This window comes from Primulina tabacum, chromosome 9 (genome assembly GCF_025594145.1).
Source record: "Primulina tabacum isolate GXHZ01 chromosome 9, ASM2559414v2, whole genome shotgun sequence".
Taxonomy (NCBI): Eukaryota; Viridiplantae; Streptophyta; class Magnoliopsida; order Lamiales; family Gesneriaceae; genus Primulina; species Primulina tabacum.
Window position 1 is genome coordinate 38073463 of NC_134558.1, and position 18440 is coordinate 38091902.

At 34.5% G+C, this 18440-nt stretch overlaps 5 protein-coding genes across 7 annotated transcripts; 1 reads left to right on the top strand and 4 right to left on the bottom strand.

Annotated features, from left to right (window-relative positions):
* The first annotated feature begins 2362 nt into the window (after positions 1-2362).
* On the top strand, positions 2363-3515 carry LOC142556704 (uncharacterized). The gene has a single exon (XM_075668184.1). It carries the CDS (start codon positions 2543-2545, stop codon positions 3386-3388), a length of 846 nt encoding a protein of 281 aa, XP_075524299.1. The 5' UTR covers positions 2363-2542; the 3' UTR covers positions 3389-3515.
* Positions 3516-3874: 359 nt separating this feature from the next.
* On the bottom strand, positions 3875-6724 carry LOC142555898 (uncharacterized). Of its 2 annotated transcripts, XM_075667033.1 has the most exons (3): positions 6374-6724; positions 5902-6271; positions 3875-4226 (listed from the first exon to the last, which is right to left on the bottom strand). In XM_075667033.1, exons 2-3 carry the CDS (start codon positions 6208-6210, stop codon positions 4083-4085), a joined length of 453 nt encoding a protein of 150 aa, XP_075523148.1. In that variant the 5' UTR covers positions 6211-6271; positions 6374-6724; the 3' UTR covers positions 3875-4082. The 2 variants fall into 2 exon arrangements, with proteins under 2 accessions (XP_075523148.1, XP_075523147.1); XM_075667032.1 differs by having other exon boundaries at positions 5902-6723.
* A 3384-nt stretch (positions 6725-10108) lies between these two features.
* LOC142555901 (putative lipid phosphate phosphatase beta) lies at positions 10109-11683 on the bottom strand. 2 transcript variants are annotated; one of them, XM_075667036.1, is made up of 3 exons: positions 11511-11683; positions 10301-10994; positions 10109-10161 (listed from the first exon to the last, which is right to left on the bottom strand). In XM_075667036.1, the coding sequence occupies exon 2, from the start codon at positions 10978-10980 to the stop codon at positions 10321-10323; it is 660 nt and encodes a 219-aa protein (XP_075523151.1). In that variant the 5' UTR covers positions 10981-10994; positions 11511-11683; the 3' UTR covers positions 10109-10161; positions 10301-10320. The 2 variants fall into 2 exon arrangements, with proteins under 2 accessions (XP_075523151.1, XP_075523150.1); XM_075667035.1 differs by having other exon boundaries at positions 10109-10994.
* Positions 11367-14633, bottom strand: LOC142555900 (protein GID8 homolog). Its single transcript, XM_075667034.1, has 6 exons — positions 14405-14633; positions 13777-13936; positions 13559-13665; positions 12965-13096; positions 12602-12758; positions 11367-11696 (listed from the first exon to the last, which is right to left on the bottom strand). Exons 1-6 carry the CDS (start codon positions 14453-14455, stop codon positions 11575-11577), a joined length of 729 nt encoding a protein of 242 aa, XP_075523149.1. The 5' UTR covers positions 14456-14633; the 3' UTR covers positions 11367-11574.
* A 1209-nt stretch (positions 14634-15842) lies between these two features.
* On the bottom strand, positions 15843-17647 carry LOC142556705 (NAC transcription factor 25-like). The gene is made up of 4 exons (XM_075668185.1): positions 17568-17647; positions 17319-17535; positions 16835-17142; positions 15843-16450 (listed from the first exon to the last, which is right to left on the bottom strand). Exons 2-4 carry the CDS (start codon positions 17497-17499, stop codon positions 15941-15943), a joined length of 999 nt encoding a protein of 332 aa, XP_075524300.1. The 5' UTR covers positions 17500-17535; positions 17568-17647; the 3' UTR covers positions 15843-15940.
* Positions 17648-18440: the final 793 nt, after the last annotated feature.

The following is an 18440-nucleotide window of genomic DNA, read 5'->3' on the forward strand; positions in this document are numbered from 1 at the left end:
ATAAATCAGAATTTAATAAATATTTATTTTCATAAAAGAATTAATTAACAAGATTAGAAATTATAAAAATTAAATTTAAGATAGATTTGCATTACAATTTATTTTTTTTTAAATGATTGAAAATAATAAAAATATAAGAAATTAATTTATAAAAAATATAATAACAATTTAAATATTATATTAATTATTAAATTTTCACTAATTTTAATTTTAATATTATATTGAAGAAGACAATTCAAGGATATTATGGTCAATATACAATTTTATCATTATCACTATTCAAGAATTATACATTATCACATCTTTGAGGAGGGATATTTAATCGTGTTTGAGGAGGGATATTTAATCACACAAATAACATAAATAGTGAGGGCTTTCAATCATAATAAAGTGCCTCCATGTTAAATTAAAAAATGAACCAAACATGATATAAGAGATGATTATTTAATAATCATTCGCTCATCATGACTACCAAAATAGCTCAAGTGTTTAAAATAGAGTATACCTGAGTGAAGAAGTTGGATGATAACAAAGGCGCCAAACCACAATCAGAAACTTGTACGGCAAGATCATCATCGAGCAACACGTTAGCATATGTAAAGTTCCCGTGAACAATTTGTGGTTGACAAACCTCGTGCAAATATCTTCACGAAAAAACAAGAAGAACGAGACTCGTAATATTAGCAGTTCAAAAAATGACAATAAAAGATTCAGCACGCAGAAGTCTTTGAGCATTTATCAAACTAAGAACTTCAGTGACCTTTCAGACATCGTTCCTTATCGTATTTTTTTAGCAACTTTCTCGATGGACTAATTGCATCATGTCCCTGTGAAAAGATTGAAAGGGCATGAAACCCCCTAAAAATATCAATAAGCTACTATGTCCTCCATCTTGTAAAAACCAAGCTCTTTCAACTCGTGTTAAAAAATGCTTCATTTTGAATATAGATTTTGTAAACAGGAGAAGACAACAATAAAAACTTGTAGTATCAGATAGCAATTATTGTATTACAAGTGATACCTGGCAATTTCCAATTTGGACTTGATAAAAAATAAAATGAAAGAAAAGTGTATAGTCGATGTTTAGATCTTAACATTCATTTTAAATCATAAAGAGCTAAAAGTAAATTTGTCTCTTTTTATCTCACTCCACAAGTTTCTAATAATGCAATCTCACGTTTCATTCATTAAGTGGAAGGTAAAGGGGATGTAGGTAAAAAAATATAAGTGGCCACTTAATGACAAAATCATTCAAATTAAATTTTATTTTAAACAACGAAACACCTTTTTCTTAAAAAAAATGGAAAAGCACATTATTAAGTAATATTTTAAATTTTAAAAGCAAATTATAACAATTAACTGTCTTAACCAAAGAGAAAAGCCGAACAACTATATCTATATATGTTTGTGTGGCTGTATGTATGCCCATGCTGGCGTTTGTAAGATAGAATCAGTGCTTGATTATCGATCAAAATGCGGGAAGTTCATTAATGTCGGGGTTGGCCTTTACCGAGGAACGTGATTGCAGAAGCGGGGTGCATGTGGCGCATTTAGATGTTGTGGGGCGAACGAGAGAGACTTGATATAATAATATTTTACAGGGAAGTAGCTCGGATTGTAAATTCTCGTAACATGGAACACTAGCCTTTGATGTTGATGGATGGATCTATTCTCAAACTACTATTCACTCACAAGAATTTTAATGCCACTACTACTCAATTTGTAGTTTTTAAAATTTTAATAAATAAATATTACATTATTTAAAAAAATTTTGAATCTTTTTTTTTTTAAAATTCTTTATGCACAATATTTACTTTTTCAATTTTTTTTTTTAAATTCTTTACTGCACAATATTTACTTTTTTGGGGTCACCTATTGACACTTGGATACTGCTCATATGATAACGACGCATACAATATTTAAAAAATCTACTATCCAATAATTGGGAAGGGAACGATTATGAATTATCAAGATCATATAAATCGAATTACGTGGAATCAAATTTTCGTACTTGGATTTTAGATAATAAAACGAAGTTAGGGATTAACATATAATACAATATATACTACGAACTGTTTGATATTTTCCACTGTTCACATAAAATAAAACCTATTGTCGTGTACGAATATCTTGGATGATAAAGTATGATGAGGTTTTGCTAAGAAGTTGAAGTGTTAGGTTTAATTTCTCATGTTTTTTTCATCTCAATTTTGAGTTTATCACGCAAAATTTGTCTAATATAATTTATTTGATCAATTTGATTTACATATTACTGTGTTTATCTTTTAAATTTACTTTAAAAAAATAAAGCTCCGGATTTCCATTTTTTTTGCCATGTCTTGGTCTAGTCAAATTTCTGGCCAACTAGAGAAGGCCGCAAAATCTCTTCCGCAAACATAATAAATACATGCAATCTACGATTGATCTCTTTCAAATTTTTTCTCATTCAACGCTACCCATCTCCAAACTCAAATCCGGCCGCAGTTGCTCCGTCGTCTTCTCCGAAACCCACCCATTTACCGGCAGCTGAAACAGACTACCGATGGGTAGCTGCATTAGCATCAACCGAACCTCAGTACCTCCGAAGACAGTGAAGAAACATCACAAATCGAAGTCTAAATCTACCAGAAAACAATGCCGTGGCACTGGCAGCGGCGACGCTCGCAGTAAATCCCCGCCACCCACTCTACCATTTTCAGACGAAGAAACAGTCAAAGAAGTCCTCTCTGAAACCCCCGCCGTTCCTAAACAACTGTCACCTTTACCCCAAGAAAACGAAACTCCGTTCAGCAAGGCCGCGCCTTTGTTAACAGACTTTTCCAAGATTCCAGATGAAAAGCACTCAGAAGGTACAGTCACGAAGAATCCCTGCACGGCGTTCGGTGGTAACAAGCTCCAGGAGGAGGTGCCTAAGATCTGTAACACCCACGGTGGCGGTGTTGGTGGTTTGGAAACGATTAAGGAGAAGAGAGAAAAAAAGTTCAATGGACGCGATGACGTCCGCGAGGTATACCAGAAGTCTCCGGCGAGGCTGAAGAACCGTCCCTCCAGCGATGTGAGGAAGGATAAGACGTTGGGAAAATATCCGGGTCGGGCGTCCGAATCTTCAGTGGATCGTTCGAGAACCGGATCCATATCTTCGTCCGGGCATGGGTGGAAGAAGGATGCCGGTGAAATTTCCGGAAGACGTTCAAGGTCACCGGTGAGCCGAACAAATGGCGGGTCGTCAAAAACGGACCTAGGTCGGAGCCCATCATCCAGAAGGTTTGGGAAATCTCCTGGACGGGTCGGATCCGGGTTGGGGGATAGACTCCCGAAGGTGGACAAGTGGCCGCTTGAGATGCTTGAAAACCCGGTTGTATCCTTGGAATGTTTCATATTTCTGTAGTTATAAGGTGTGAAGTAGGGGTTGTAAATTTTACTTAGTGAGGGCTATTTTGGTCTTTAGACTTGGTCTTTCAATATTTCATGTGTTGTCGTACCAAAAATAACAAATAATAATAATAATTTTTATAGTCGTTTTTGTGGTTTTGTATGAAACAAAGTCAAAGGTCGTGTTCCTTTTTTTAACAAAAGGTTGCGAGTTTTAATAAGTATATCTCGGACACTGTGTTTTTTTAAAGTTTTATATTCAATCTTTGTCTTGTATATTAATATGTAAAGCAAATTCCGATTAATTAATTAACAAAAACAGTTCCATGCAAAGAAATTTATTTATAATAATAATAATATTTATGAGCATATGTTTAAAATTAAAAACATATAAAAGGTCTAATTGTGAAGCCCATCTTATGGCTCTGATTTATACATTCAAGGTGTATTGCAGATTTAGTTTCGAAAAATCTTATAAACCAAACAAACGAATACTGACGATGACTTAATTTAGCTCAAAATTTTAACTTCATTACCATACAAAAGATTCAACACTCGATATACAATTATAGAAACATTGGTGAAGTACTAGTTTATATACACATCATCATCATCATATCAAAAAGCTCGAGTTGGGATCAATGTCGAAAGAAATCAACATTCATGCATGGCACAACGTTCGGGTAGATATTGGCAGAAATGAGTACACTTTACAGCCGTTCACGTTGATGTGAAGGCCATGAAACGTGCTCCGGAGGCAATGGAACCGGGGCAGGATGTGCGATGAACTTTGGAACACTGTCACCGGGCATCAGAACGGAAATAACTTTGGGCTGGATAGATATCTGAAATCCCTGCCATGTTTAGATGAGACTTAAAAAAGATATCTGAATCGTTTTAATTTGGTGCTCAGAAGCAGCACCTTTGGCCAAAACCTTCCGCACTGTATCCCATGATGATACTTTCTCCACATCATATATAAAATTTCCTCCCCGTTATGAGCTCAATGAAAACTTTAAATAAGGACTGATCAAGCCAAAAAGGTACTGAACACATTGCTACAGTAGGAGTCGGTCATGATTATTTAGAATTGAGCGGGGAGGTGTACTAACGACAACCAGGTGCGTATTACAGGACGAAACGGCCACCTGAGACTTGATCCATACAATAATTTCACTGACACCAACACTGCAAAGGTGACACCATCAGACCAGGGTCTTTACCATGTGATATATATATATATATATATGCCTGTAAAATGCGGAGATAGAGCTTAATCGCAGATGGATTTTCCCTAAAGCCTAAACCTCAGTTGAGATCACAGGACATTAAACTCCGTACCTTCGGGCATGTTGTCCAATGTACAGACATGCATGGCAGTTCCTTTCGAGACACCATATCTTACTAAACTCGTATTTAAGCATTCAGGAGAATATAGTTGTTGGAGCTATTATGAAACGTTAAAGGTGGGTGGAAGGAAATAACTGAACAGAGAAACAAATGAAATTCCCAGGATATGGACCAATTATATTAATCATAAATATCAGCAATGATGGGAATTTGGCCAAGAGCAAATTATATACATGGGCGACACTGATCCCAGAACAAAGAACTATAGTCAGGCTGAGCGATCATATATAGCTTCAGCTATACTGTATCACTGCTACCTCCGAACACGCTTAGCATGTCCGCGTTGAGACGATGCAACATCAAATGCAGTACAAGAATTGAAACGGGAATACAGACCAACAGACCCGCAAAAATATTCATGCAAGGGCTGTCCCTATGTATATTCCGCGGACTAATATTACCAAGACTTTATCGAAAACAAAATCTCAGGAATCCTAACGTTGACTAAATTTCGCCATAGTTACATAAAACTTACTCTTATGTATTTTTGTTCTAGTCATTAGTTTACCAAATGCCAATCAACAACCAGGTTTAGAGGGGGGAAAAAGACGTATTATTCCGAAGTCCCACTAGAAATATCATCGGCAAAACTATGCCAATCAGAACCTAAATATTTTAGGAAATACGCACACGCACTTACTTTTCGAAAATCCTGGGCCTGATGGGACCTATAGAGTCTGGAAATAAATGCTTAAAAAACAATAGTACTGCAAGTACTGCATGTGTTATATAAGTAATAGTGTCCTAGTGGGGCCAAACAAACACCCCTCAAATGAAATTTACACGTTACTTCACTCAACCGACAACTCTGTTTTCTATATAATTTATTTGATTTTTTCCCCTCCATACTTGTGTATATGAAAGGGAAGATGAACTTTAAAGAAGGTTGGAAAACAGATTAAAAGTGAGAGAAAAACTAACTTTGAAAATGAAGCAATGTTGTCAAACAGATGACGTAGGAAAAGGGAAGAAAAAAGAAAATAACGACGACTTTCTGTAATAATACTATAATAGTAATCGTCACAAACTTGTACGAACCAGAAAATTTATCGTCGAAAGTGTCGAACTGAACATACCGAGCCAAACTCCAATAAGTCAAAAACTGAATAAGAACCTTACTTTAGGGGAATTAGAGCCGAGCTTGGAATTTAAGCCTCGAGCATGACTTTGCGCCTCAACGTCGGAAAGCCCCCGGCGGCCACCACGGGGTGGAGAGACCTCCGGCGAGGTCGTTCTAAGAAACTTCTCAAATATGGCCATCACAATAAACATGGAAATGAGAATAGCCGTGGCAACAAACCCAAAAGAGACTGCATTAACAGAATCATCAAAATGCGTCAAGTGCTCATCTCTCTGCAAGTACAACGGCGCCCCACTAGGCGCCAGCGGCAGCTGCCATTCCCCAAAACCCTCTCCTTCACTTCCCATGGAACGTAAACTCCGTACTTCAAGTCTTCCACCTCGCTCAAAATTCCCACCCAGACTTGAGCTTCAGCACATTCAACACACAGTTATTCGAAGCAATAGTCAACCTTTATAAATTATAACCATCTTAGAAATCAAAACGATGGATTTTGCTGGTAAAGTATACCCGAAAACCAACAGACAGTTGTGGCAGTTTGAAAAGACAGGCGGAAGCTTCTCCAAGGGCAAGAACACGCATTTTATGAAAGCAAGAGTCGTTTCAAAGAGTGATGATGCGACAAGAGTCCTGATATGAACAAAGACTCAGAGAGCAAGAGTAGCAACATGGGGGACTTAAAAGGTTCGGAAATTGGCGGAGATGGGAAAAAGATGGAGCTTTGGGATTTGGAGTTTACGAGCTTCTCGAATAATTAAATGAAGAAGAGTTGGGAAACAGCGTACCTCTGATGCTTCCGCAGCGTCTTTTGACATCTGCCAACTCGTTGCATTGCAATTATTTATAATAATAATCGAATTAAATATTAATACAATTTTTTATATTTAATTATTTAAAAAAAAAAAAACAATTACGGAGTTCGAGTTAGCAAAAGTCCTCACTATTTTTTGTATGTTCAAAATGTTGAAGGATTCATAAACAATCAAATATGCTTTCATAATGATTGTGTTTATTTGGATTTAGGAACTATAAAAAGTACACATTAATAAAGAAAAAGTTGTATTATTTCAAACTTGTAGCTCCGTGTAATCCATTTAATAATTGTGCTGAGAAAAAAATTTCTTTGAATAATTAAGCGTAGAAAAATAAAATCTGAAAAAATATATCAAGGTGCATATCGATTAAAAAATTATTACATATATACACGTTTCAATAATAACACGTATATTTTGTTTGATTAGCATGATTTACATATTATTTATGTTAATTTGAGTGTTTATCCAATATACATCAAATGATTAAATATGTAGTTTCTTGTCGTTAAAATGGATAATAATAATAACTATTTGGCAAACATGTGGGGAAGAAATTTTAGCACTTGCAAGAAGTTGCGTGGAATGAGTGAATACGATTAAAATCTTCGAATGCAAATAAAGTTTTCAAGTGTCAATCACAAGTTAGTGTAAGCTTTCTATAGTTGCAATCCATCGCATCTATAAGGGAAATAACTTTGAAAATAATTGGTGATGGCATCATCAAATTCAAACATCTTAGAATTTTTTTTCAACTTGATATAAACAAGAAGTTGCGACACATCCCGTAACAAATAAATTTCTTGAAAAAAAAAATGAAAAATTTGTGACATAAATCTAGGTGTTCTTTTTTATGAGTTACAATCGAGTCTCGAACCTAACGTCTCGTTCTAAACTTTGTGACATAGTTCATACGAGTGATAAGTTCTCAACATCCTGGTGTTCTAATCTTTTCTGGGGCAAAAAAAAAAAAGAAAAATAAAAGAAGTTGGTCGATTTGGAGACACAAGAAAACAAAAATTATGGATTTGATTTATCAAAGAAAAGGTGACAAGTCGGGCTGGGCCCGACCTGACTGAACCAGTGGATATTTGTGGCCCCGAAAGCAGGCAAAATCAAATTCGGACCTGCGTCCATGTCAAATTGGACACGATGACCCATAGAAAAAAAAATCATAATTTTAAACCAAAGGAATGAAATTACACCTTCTCAGCTTTCTTTCACCAACTTGTAAATTCCTCGACTCGATTTGTGATTTCAATATTTTGCAGTACATATTATTTCATATAATAGGTTGTGAAGGGGGATATAATGAAAGTAAGTACTCTAAATTTCAAGGCAGGTAATAAAAAAAATACATCGTTAATTTGGATTAAAATAATAAACATCCAGCCGACACATCAACTATCCAAAATTGTCGGCCTTCTGAGGTTTTGTCTCATCGGGAATTGTTCCTTAATCAACGGCATATATTCCTCTATAGTCCGTAGATCAAAATACGAAAAAAAAATAGGCTGACGCGCGTGTAGTGTAAAAAGGGGGTTTGGGAAAATAATATTAAGGTCCCAAATAAAATAATATTTTTGGGATGGTTGTATATGAATTGAGGCTAAAACTTGTCTAGATGATTTATCAGTCATTCGTATTTTGTGAGACATATCTTTTATTTTGGTTATATATGGAAAAATAATACTTTTTATGCTAATAATATTACTTTTTATTGTGAATATCGATAGGATTGACCCGTCTCACTGATACCTATCCATGAATTGATCATGGAAGACAAAATCAAAAGCAACTTCCTTTTCCTTCCAGACTCGAAAAGGAAAAATAAAAGGAACTAACATTTGATGGAACTAACTACTCCCTTATCCGGATAATTAGATTACATATATGCTTCATACGAATTTCAATCCATCTTTTAGGTGATTTGTTCGATCATACATTTAAGAAATTGTTCTAATGGTTGCATACAACATGTCATATCTGATTTCTCCTATGCATAGCTCCAAATGAAAATTTCATTCATTTTATATCATTTGACAAACTTTTAAGAAATTTCTCAAAGCATAAGATAGATCCAGTTAACTCTGTTAGATTGTGTTGGATAGATGTATTTCATTTAAATCGATGGAATTTATTTGGAAATTAATTCAGTTTAAAATAATATTTATTTGGGGCGATATGAATTTTGAAATTTAAAATTAGATATTAAATACACTTCCTTATACAAGTCCTAAACTGATCAGACACATAAAGTAGCATAATAATTTTTTAAAAAATATTATTAATAAAATTAAAATACATTTTACTTGACATGACTTATTTGGAATTGAATTAGTAGATGCCGAATGGACGGTGCTATTTTAACTAGGGGTGATATACCGTATCGAACCGTACCAAAAATCATAAACTGTATATCGTACCGAAAATTACAGGTATAAAAAAATTCATACCGATAATGTACCGAAAATTTCGGTATACCGATTTTCGATACACATAACTAGCATACCGATATTGTACGGTATACCGAAATTTCGATACGATATCGGTATATACCGTTTTATACCAAAAAAACCTTACATTTTAAATTTTTTATAACTTTATTGTTTTAAAATATTATATATTTTAAAAATTTTGTATATTTTTTCGGTATTTTGGTATTCCGATATGTACCGAAATTTTCAAATTACATACCGTTACCGTACCGAAATCTTCGGTATACCGAAAATTCGGTAAATTCGGCATTTTTTCGGTACGATAATCTCGGTATACCGAAAATTCGGTATTTTTTCTCACCCCTAATTTTAACACAAAGACTTCAAAATTTATGCAAAAATATAAAGACTAACACCCCCAATTTTAACACAAGGACTTCAAAATTTAGGCATAAATATTCGGATTCTACTTCAAAAATATAAAGACCAACACCCCAAGTATATATATATATATATATATATATATATATATAATTTTGATATGATAAACACTGTTCAATGTCAAAACACTTTATATATATATATATATTCATATATTATATTGTAATAATAATGAAACATAAAAAAATAAATTATGTTTGTGGCCCAAACTAACTAAAACTACAATGGACCACTATAATTTTGGCATAGACGACCGAAAAACATTTCCACACGTTTCAATAAATAAATTATCGTGCAAATTCCTATAGATTAAGGTAATGTTTGATATGTCAAAAAATATTATGCATTTTTCCTAACATATCCTAGAAGTCAGAAAAACCTTTGTTTGTTCAAGTTCCATAGCAGAGCTTCTAACTTCTGCTCAGAGATTTGGTAGGATCTTGTATTTTAAAACCAGGTTCAACTGTGATTTCCTCATTTTCATCAATGGGGTCTGTTGGAAATTTAGTATGGATGCAGATTTCTGGCGAGAAAAGCACAGATGAAAGCAGTAATGAAGAAGGTAATTAGGCGTTGGATAACCCCAGAAAGAAGATTCATCCTGATGCTACGTTGCACATAATTACAGAACTTGTTAACCCTCCAAAGCTCAGTTTTTTTAGACAACAGGAAATGAAGAAGCCAAGCCTATATTTTGTGGATCAAATAATTCAAAAAAAAAAAAAAAATCACTCTGAAAGACTTACATTCGAAATATATCCCTTTGTCATCTAAATAAGGAGCTCAATTTCTCGTAGTTAAAGACCCGAACAACAAAGGTCCCTTCAGCAACACCCAAACACGCACCAATAACTACGTCGAGGACGAAATGCCGGCCGAGAAGAACTCTAGAAACAGACGTAATTGCAGCCCATAACCCCACAATCACCACGAAATACTTCACAAACACAGCCTCGGCGTCGAATTTCGAAAGGGCAACCAAAACTTGTCTCACGAGATCGGAATAAAAATAAAATATGGTGGCGATGAACGAGACTCGAGAGGAGTGGCCACTGGGAAAAGACCAATGGTCAACTGCAAAAGAAAGGAACATGTTCTTGTTGTATACAGGGCGCGGGCGCTGGATGAGGTGCTTCAGGAGGCCGATTAGGAGAAGGTCTAAAAAGGATCCAAGTAAAAGGTTTAATAGAAGGAGATTGGTGGTGGTTCTGGTGAGGAGGAGAGAAAGAATGACGGGGAAGAAGAGACGACCGTCGCCGGAAAATTCTAGGGATTTGAGGAGTGGGAAGGGGATCATTGGATGGAAGAAGGTGTAGACGTGGAGGGATACGGCGGCGTCGAGGTCAAGCACAACGCGGAGGAGGGTGGCGCGTGGAGGTGCCGGTGGTGGTTCTGATGTCGTCATGATTGAATCTTGATTTGCCATTTTGTTCAATTAACCTGATAAAGAATGATTTGATGTCAGGAGACGGAGGCGAAAAAGAATATTTCTAGCGAAGATGATTCCGAGGGATCTGACGAAAAGAAGAGGCCTTTGGATCGGATCTGTCGCCATTTATTTATATTGTTTTATTTTTCTTTTTTGAAGAAAATCTTGAAACCATTTCGAATCCACATTGAACTTGATTTGGGTAGCTGAGATATTCGATTTATTTTTTAAAAGTGTAGACTTCGTTTTCCATATTTTATGATTTTTATTCTTTGTTAAATTGAGGAATGAAAACCTAGCAAATCATCTAATTTAATAACGCGATGATGGTGCCAAAAACATGTTTTTTTAATGAAAGTAATTTTCGTTATTAAAAAAAAAACTAAGCATCCAAATTCCACATTTACATAATCTTGAAAGAGTCTATACATGAACCTTTAAAAACACAATTCAAAAGCTCCTAATATCAGCACATGATCTTATAAATAGAATAGAGGAATCCATAAATTCCCTTTAAATCATCTCACCTGCTTCCAACCATTTCGAGCTTTCGTATGTTTCGGCACCACCAGGTGGAGAAACCTGAAATATTCACACAGCAGGATCTTCAAGCATAGCTGTAGAAAAATCATTGATTCGAGGATAAGAAACTTTCTCGTCTAGCTGGTTTTGCACCCATGTCAGCATTTTCAATAAGCTTGGAAGCTTTGGATCTGTTGAAATCAAATGCATAACAGAATTAAATCCACTTACTTTTCCTTATAATGCAGCGCAGCTACGCGGCAAAAGAGACGACAACATTTTTTTCGTAATAATATCAACCGAAAAACAATCTCAATAGTCATTCGCAGAATTATAGAAATATGAAATTTTTACAATGAGAAATAACAATGCAGAATTGAAGATCAAGACCGCGACTCCACGAACACTCAAGCAAAAGGATACGGAGCATTGGAGTGGTTATACCAGCATGTGGGAAGTGAGAACTAAAAAAATTGCTGTAAAAATATTGAACCACATCAACTCACAAATAACTTAAATTATTGAAATTCCTGATATGGGTCTGGATGATATTCTTTGAGAGTGAAATGTAATATGGAAACAACTAATTAATTGTAGTTGCTGTACCTTAAAAATGGTGAACGGGTTTAGGGAATGATACATGATTTGAAAAATGGTGTAAGTTTCCTCCAAAAATGGGTGATGGTACACATTGTCGGAAAAAAACAAGAGAGATGAAAATTTTCATATCCAAAAAACTACGAGGTAAAAAATTACCTACTTTTCAGGATGCATTATCATGCACTTTTTATAACCGCTTGTTAAATTTTAAAGGATGGTAACATAATTAAAAGTATTCCTAGAAAAGTCTAAAGAAGAAAAAGTCACCAGAGAGAGAAAATAGCATTGTTTCATTCTATCCTAGTGCCATACTTTTGGCGTGACGAACCAAAAAATAAAATGGGCTCATTCGTTCACCGCATGAAATAACCATCACAAATGCCTTTTACCTAGAGTTGTCATTTCCTAGAAACGACAATGATTGAAAATATTGAGCAGAGGTAACCAAGATCTCAAAACTTTATAAATTTAAATTAATGATATGCCAGAGACTAACCTTTTTCATGGCTTTGGCTGGTAAGGATGGCTGCATTCACCTCACTAGCAGTCTTGAGACGCTGTGATATATCTAACAGGTCACCCACGGGGCAGTTGTTGACATCTTCAAAAGCAAGCAACGCAACAGTTCTCTCCAATTCTTCTAGAAAGCCTCGCTGAAATAATGAACATTTCTTATTATGAACATCAGGTTAAAAAAGAAGAAAATATATAAAAAAAGGAACATTCTGATGATACAGCAAAATGTGCTTGGGAAAACATGATTGCAGTCGTCCAGACTAAAAATACACCAAGTCAGGATCCTTACAAATTATCTAAACTCTTTAGATCTACATTAAAACAAACAAATAATGAAAAGTACATTTTCCTCCCCCCTCGGAGCAAGTTCCTCTTGAGCAAACTCTAAAGCCTCTTCCACCTTTCCATTACGGATCAATTCTATCAACCGTTGCTGTTGGAGATGGAAAAACAGTTGGGGATTTGTGTCCAATATCTGCATTAAAAAACATCTAACTTTATACTTGCAATATTAAAACCTGAAAAGCGAGTATCAAATTTAGTAATTGCAGCTCGTGTAATTGTATTTGATAAAATTTCAAGACTAGACTGCATCAGGAATCCAGGTAGCAAACATGTCAATGTACCTTAATTATGAATTCCCAGATCAATTATCAGACTTCTCAGATATAATTATGGAATTAAAACAAAAGGCTACGAGCAACGTGTGAAAATAATGATTGCGTTAGATCCAAGGGATGATCTTTACAACTGTCAAATACTATTATCATGCAGTTCACTCAGTTATGCAACCAAGTACACCATAAAATCAAAATCATCATCATCTAGCCTGGAATTCAATCGACCAAACACTTCCAAGTTGTTCTAGATTGTCAAAATTAAATCAGTTTAATTTCTCATGAAAATATCCCAAAGAATCAAATGAAGACCAACACACCTCAGGGTTCAAATCATTAACTTTCTCAATAGCATCTTCCACATTCCCACTTTGCACCGCCTTCTTCACTGCCATGCGGTCAGTGATAGTTGCAAGATCGATTTCTGCTGTATATGTCAATAAGGCAGATCAAAGATATTCTTAAAAAACATGACTACCGTGACATATGAAAAGACTGACACAACAAGTAGTAACTTAAAAATTTGACAAAAGGATACGTTCAGTCCCAGATTCCATCCGGAATTTTTCAGCAGCTTCCACATAACCCTCAGTCACCAGAAAGTTCATCACCAATTTGTTCATATCCTCTTTTCTAACCTTGACATCACTGAGTCGTTTCTCCCATTCATCCCTAGTTATAACTTTCTTTGATGTAGTCTGAAAATATAAACAAGTAAAGACATTTAAAATAATCAAAATACCCAACAGCAAACAGGAATTTGTCAGAGGCAAATTCATGAATCGATTAACCATGACATTAGCCAAATATAAACCCTAAACCCAGCGGAAGAAAGAAGAATTCCCCTGATGTTTTCGACATGCACCCATATACAACAAGGCAATCGTCCGTACAACCGAATTTTTTTTATCATCGAGAACTTCATACGCTCCAACGCATAATCAACACGCATTTCCAAACCAAATCACACAAAAAGGAAAAGGTAAACAACAGAACAATAAATCTGGGCACAATTATAGATCCCGATTATTGGTCTTGAACATAGCCACAAAAGCAAGTCAATACTACAAATCAAATATAATCGGGATAAATTCGGGTCCAATAACATGAAAGTGTATTGTTATTCATGGCTTTCGACTGGATTTTTAGCCAAGATTAGGGATTACCATGGCTTGGATTTCAGCGATTTGCCCAACAACAATCCAGAACAATGACATCAGCTTCCCCCTTCATAACCCCATGTAAGATGTTAATATCACCCTACTCCTCCACCTTCCAGTAATCTAATTGGTTTACTGTTCGATTTTTACCGTGGACAGAAAACGAGGAAACGATGACGTTTTCGCGGTTAATTTACAAAGGTGGAGTCGCTAATTGTCCATAACAATACTATAATTGATTGCATTTGATCTCTCAAACTCAATTTGAAATCTTAATTAGCCCATATCAAAATTCAAAACATTGGATAAGCCCAAACAAAAAAATAAAGCCCATTTATATATTAAATCATACTGGACCAACCTTGTTTTAAGGAATCTTCAATGATGTAATAAAGTCGTTTCGTCTTATGTTTTTCGTAATAGGTGACATGTTGTTGAAATATAAATGTTTTATTTATTAAATAACTTTGTATTTAAAAAACATAAAAATTAAACATAATTTTTAAAACTTACAATTACATATAATTCAATTTTAAAACTTACATGTAATTTTAAAAATTTACACATAATTCGAAAATAGATGAATTCCACTATTCATTATTTTTGAAAAATTAAGAGAAAATAGGGTTTATTTATAGACAAATGGTTGGGTTCGTAAGATCTAACTGCTGAGATTTTTTTAATATATAGTTTTTTCTATATCTTTCTGTTTTATTATCAATTTTCTGAATTTTTACAAAATTTAAAAGCATTTTTAAAATTTACTAAAAGTTTAGATGATCCTGACCATTGATTTTTAATGGTCAGATCATCTTAATCTTTAATTTGTTTTAAAAAAAAGTAAATTTTTTATTTTTTTTAAAAATTAAATCATTAAATCACGTGCGACGAAGCACGCGCCGCGCGTGCTGTTCATGACCTTGTACCCATCAAGGATTCGAAGGCTTTTTTCCTACACTACTTAACAGGACAACTTGCTTCTTCATGCTATGTATATTGTTATTCTTGCTTCATGTTGAAATCAAAATATCAAGTAATAATGTCATACGTAAGAAAAATTCACAAAAATTTAAATGAGATAGTATCACAGATCAATTTTGTGAGACGAATATTTTATTTGAGTCACTCATGAAAAAATATTAATTTTATGTTAAAAGTATTACTTTTTATTTTAAATATAAGCTGAGTTTATATGTCTCACGAATAAAAATTAATGATACATTTTCATAATAAACTCGCTCAAAAAAAATTAAATCAATATAATTTTGCACTTCTTTCTTTCCATGTTTACGGCGTTGAAATTTAAATTTTAAATTATATATATATATATATATAAATCGTTCATAAATTTTGAGCTATTTAAGATAACTCTGCTATATATATGTGATGAACAAATCATTTTGTACTTAACTCCACTCTGAATTCTAATTGTAAGATAGTAAAATATTTATTTAAGTTTTTAATAATAATTATCTGATAAAACTGCATTTCATATCAAGAGGAGCATTATATGGATCTATAAAGTCAGCGTGATGATGTTAATCACGACGATGCATAATCCCATCCCTTGAGAAATGGGTTCTGGTGTGATTGTTGACTGAGCAACGAAACAGAAGAACTGTCGGACCCATCATTTCCATTATCGCGGATTTGATTGTCGATGTTGTTAATACCCTGATTAGCGCCATGCATTGTTTGATCTTTCCTCGAAAATATCCCACTGTTGGATTCCAATCCAATCCCATATTGAGAGGAAATTATGTTGTCTGGCATGGATGCGGATAATGTGTATATTATGTGTGGATTACTATGAATCCCGGATAACATGTCGTAACAGATCAATTTTCCACTATCGTCTTGTACGAAATTGTGATCCGAGCTAGGTTTAACAGTCCCTGGATTGAGATTATGAAACACGCCCACGGTTTGTGATGGAATTGAAACAAACATGTCTTCCATATTGGATCGGTCACCTTGTTCGCTTTCGTCTACTGGTCTGGTACTGCTAGATGTGTTTTTCTTGAAAATCCGGCATAAAACCCAATCATCAAGCTATACTTCATACCCAGAAAATCGATCAGTAAAAAATTAATTACATTGAATCTACTTATATGGTGATTAAAAGATCTGCCAACATCTATCATGTCTATCTTTCCTGTTTAATGAAATGGTAACATAAATTATGACACGACGAGTAATTAAAATTTGGAAACAAAATCCTTACATAACATTGTTCTCTTTGAAATCATTCCATTTTACTGTTTCAGTTTCATTTTTCCCCAACTTATGTAACATTTCGTCCAACAAATTTTATTTTAAAAAAACTTATTGCTTTGGAAAAAGTAAGTTAAGAAAAAGGGAAGAATACCTTGACTTCAGATTACCATAATCCATATTTCTTGATAAGGTAATTTTTTTCCTTAGAAGCAAACTTACCCTCAAAGATCCTTTGCTGCTAACGGGCATTCCAGGGGACTTAACGTTGAAATTATTTTCAAGAAGACGATATTCATGCATTATCCAATCAGTCTTAATGCCCTTTGGTGGCTTCCCACAGTAGAAAACTAAAGCTTTCTTCACCCCAACCTTTTGGATCTGATCCTTGGAGGTGAATACGGGCTTGTCCGTGCCCGTGGCCTTCCAATAGCCCGAAGTGGCTGCCCGATTCGGCCGGGCTCCGTTGGGGTATTTTCGGTCTCTCGGGCTGAAAAAGTACCATTCTTGTTCTCCAAAACTCGCCTTACCTAAAACCAAAAGAATCAACGATGTTACACAACTAATACCAAGAGTTAAAGTTAATGGAAAATAGACCATCGATTGATTGGATTGGAGGATTCAAATCGTGAGATATACATCCACATGTACATACACATTACATATAAACGCATATACATATATATATACTAATATACACACATACTTGGAAGTTCCCATGGATCATATTTATAGAGATCAACTTCTGCTATGATTGTGCTTGCGGGCAAAGGCTCGGAGGCAGCTTTTTTCTTTAGATAGTGAACCACAAGCTCCTCATCCGTGGGGTGGAAACGAAACCCTGGAGGCAGATGCGGTTGCCCGCAGCTTGAACTCGGGCTCTCCATCGATATTCAGATTTTCTAAGAATTTATATATGATACCTAACCTGTATTATAGATTCTGTAGCTCTCACTTTTTTTTGGATATAAAAGAGAAGAATTTTCTAAGGTTTATACATTAACCGTGAATGAATACAAAATGATGAACTGCGGTTGCGTAGAACGACTAACCTTTTATACATACATACATATATATATATATATATATAGTTTTATAGAGTAAGCACCCATTGTGGATATCTATGTGATCACGACTGATGACGTCTAGTACATCATTGTGGACATCTATATGACCACCACTGAGATAGTTTAGTATATTAAATAGACGAACGGCACGTCATCGTAACCGATGATCACATAGATATCAACATGAGTGATTATCATATCAAAAATTTATGTACCTTATATATGTACTTACTTACTATTGAATAGACCCGTTTTGTATCTTTTTGTAAGAGATAAATTAAATGTTTTTGGTTTTATATGATTTCTTACATGATTAATACATAAAAACCAGTTAAGGTAAAAATAGCGTAACATCAAAATCGTAGCGACATCATATGCATGATGAAAATAATTGAGTAGCATAAGATATGAGCTAGCAAGTTAAACAGTCATTTTTATACAAAAAAATTTAGATTTTTTCCAGAAGAAAATATTATTAATATATTTTTACAACTGAAAATATTTTCATAAAAATAATAATGGACGCATGTGGGGACCACAAGACCAAAAAAACGGAAAGAGTCTGGTACGCTTTTGATTTCATGTCATGCGTTTATTATGTAACAGTAACGGACAATATCTCATAACCAATGGGTTGGCAGTTCCAAACGGATATATTCATGTATCGATTCGCTTTAGTATGATATCTTGCGGTTTGATGTCCACGTCTGATGACGATGTTGGCGTTAAGTTACAATAACAATCAGTCATGACTTAATTAG

Coding starts and splice junctions, on each gene's coding strand:
- LOC142556704 (XM_075668184.1), top strand. CDS start 2,543: ATGGGTAGCTGCATTAGCATCAACCGAACCTCAGTACCTCCGAAGACA.
- LOC142555900 (XM_075667034.1), bottom strand. CDS start 14,455: ATGTCATTGTTCTGGATTGTTGTTGGGCAAATCGCTGAAATCCAAGCC. Junction 13,937..14,404: donor TCGCTGAAATCCAAGCCATG/GTAATCCCTAAT, acceptor TTATATTTTCAG/ACTACATCAAAGAAAGTTAT. Junction 12,759..12,964: donor CTCCGAGGGGGGAGGAAAAT/GTACTTTTCATT, acceptor TCATTATTTCAG/CGAGGCTTTCTAGAAGAATT.
- LOC142556705 (XM_075668185.1), bottom strand. CDS start 17,499: ATGGAGAGCCCGAGTTCAAGCTGCGGGCAACCGCATCTGCCTCCAGGG. Junction 17,143..17,318: donor TGATCCATGGGAACTTCCAA/GTATGTGTGTAT, acceptor TTTTGGTTTTAG/GTAAGGCGAGTTTTGGAGAA. Junction 16,451..16,834: donor GCAGCAAAGGATCTTTGAGG/GTAAGTTTGCTT, acceptor TATGAAGTATAG/CTTGATGATTGGGTTTTATG.
- LOC142555898 (XM_075667033.1), bottom strand. CDS start 6,210: ATGGGAAGTGAAGGAGAGGGTTTTGGGGAATGGCAGCTGCCGCTGGCG. Junction 4,227..5,901: donor TCGGCTCTAATTCCCCTAAA/GTAAGGTTCTTA, acceptor TAAACATGGCAG/GGATTTCAGATATCTATCCA.
- LOC142555901 (XM_075667036.1), bottom strand. CDS start 10,980: ATGGCAAATCAAGATTCAATCATGACGACATCAGAACCACCACCGGCA.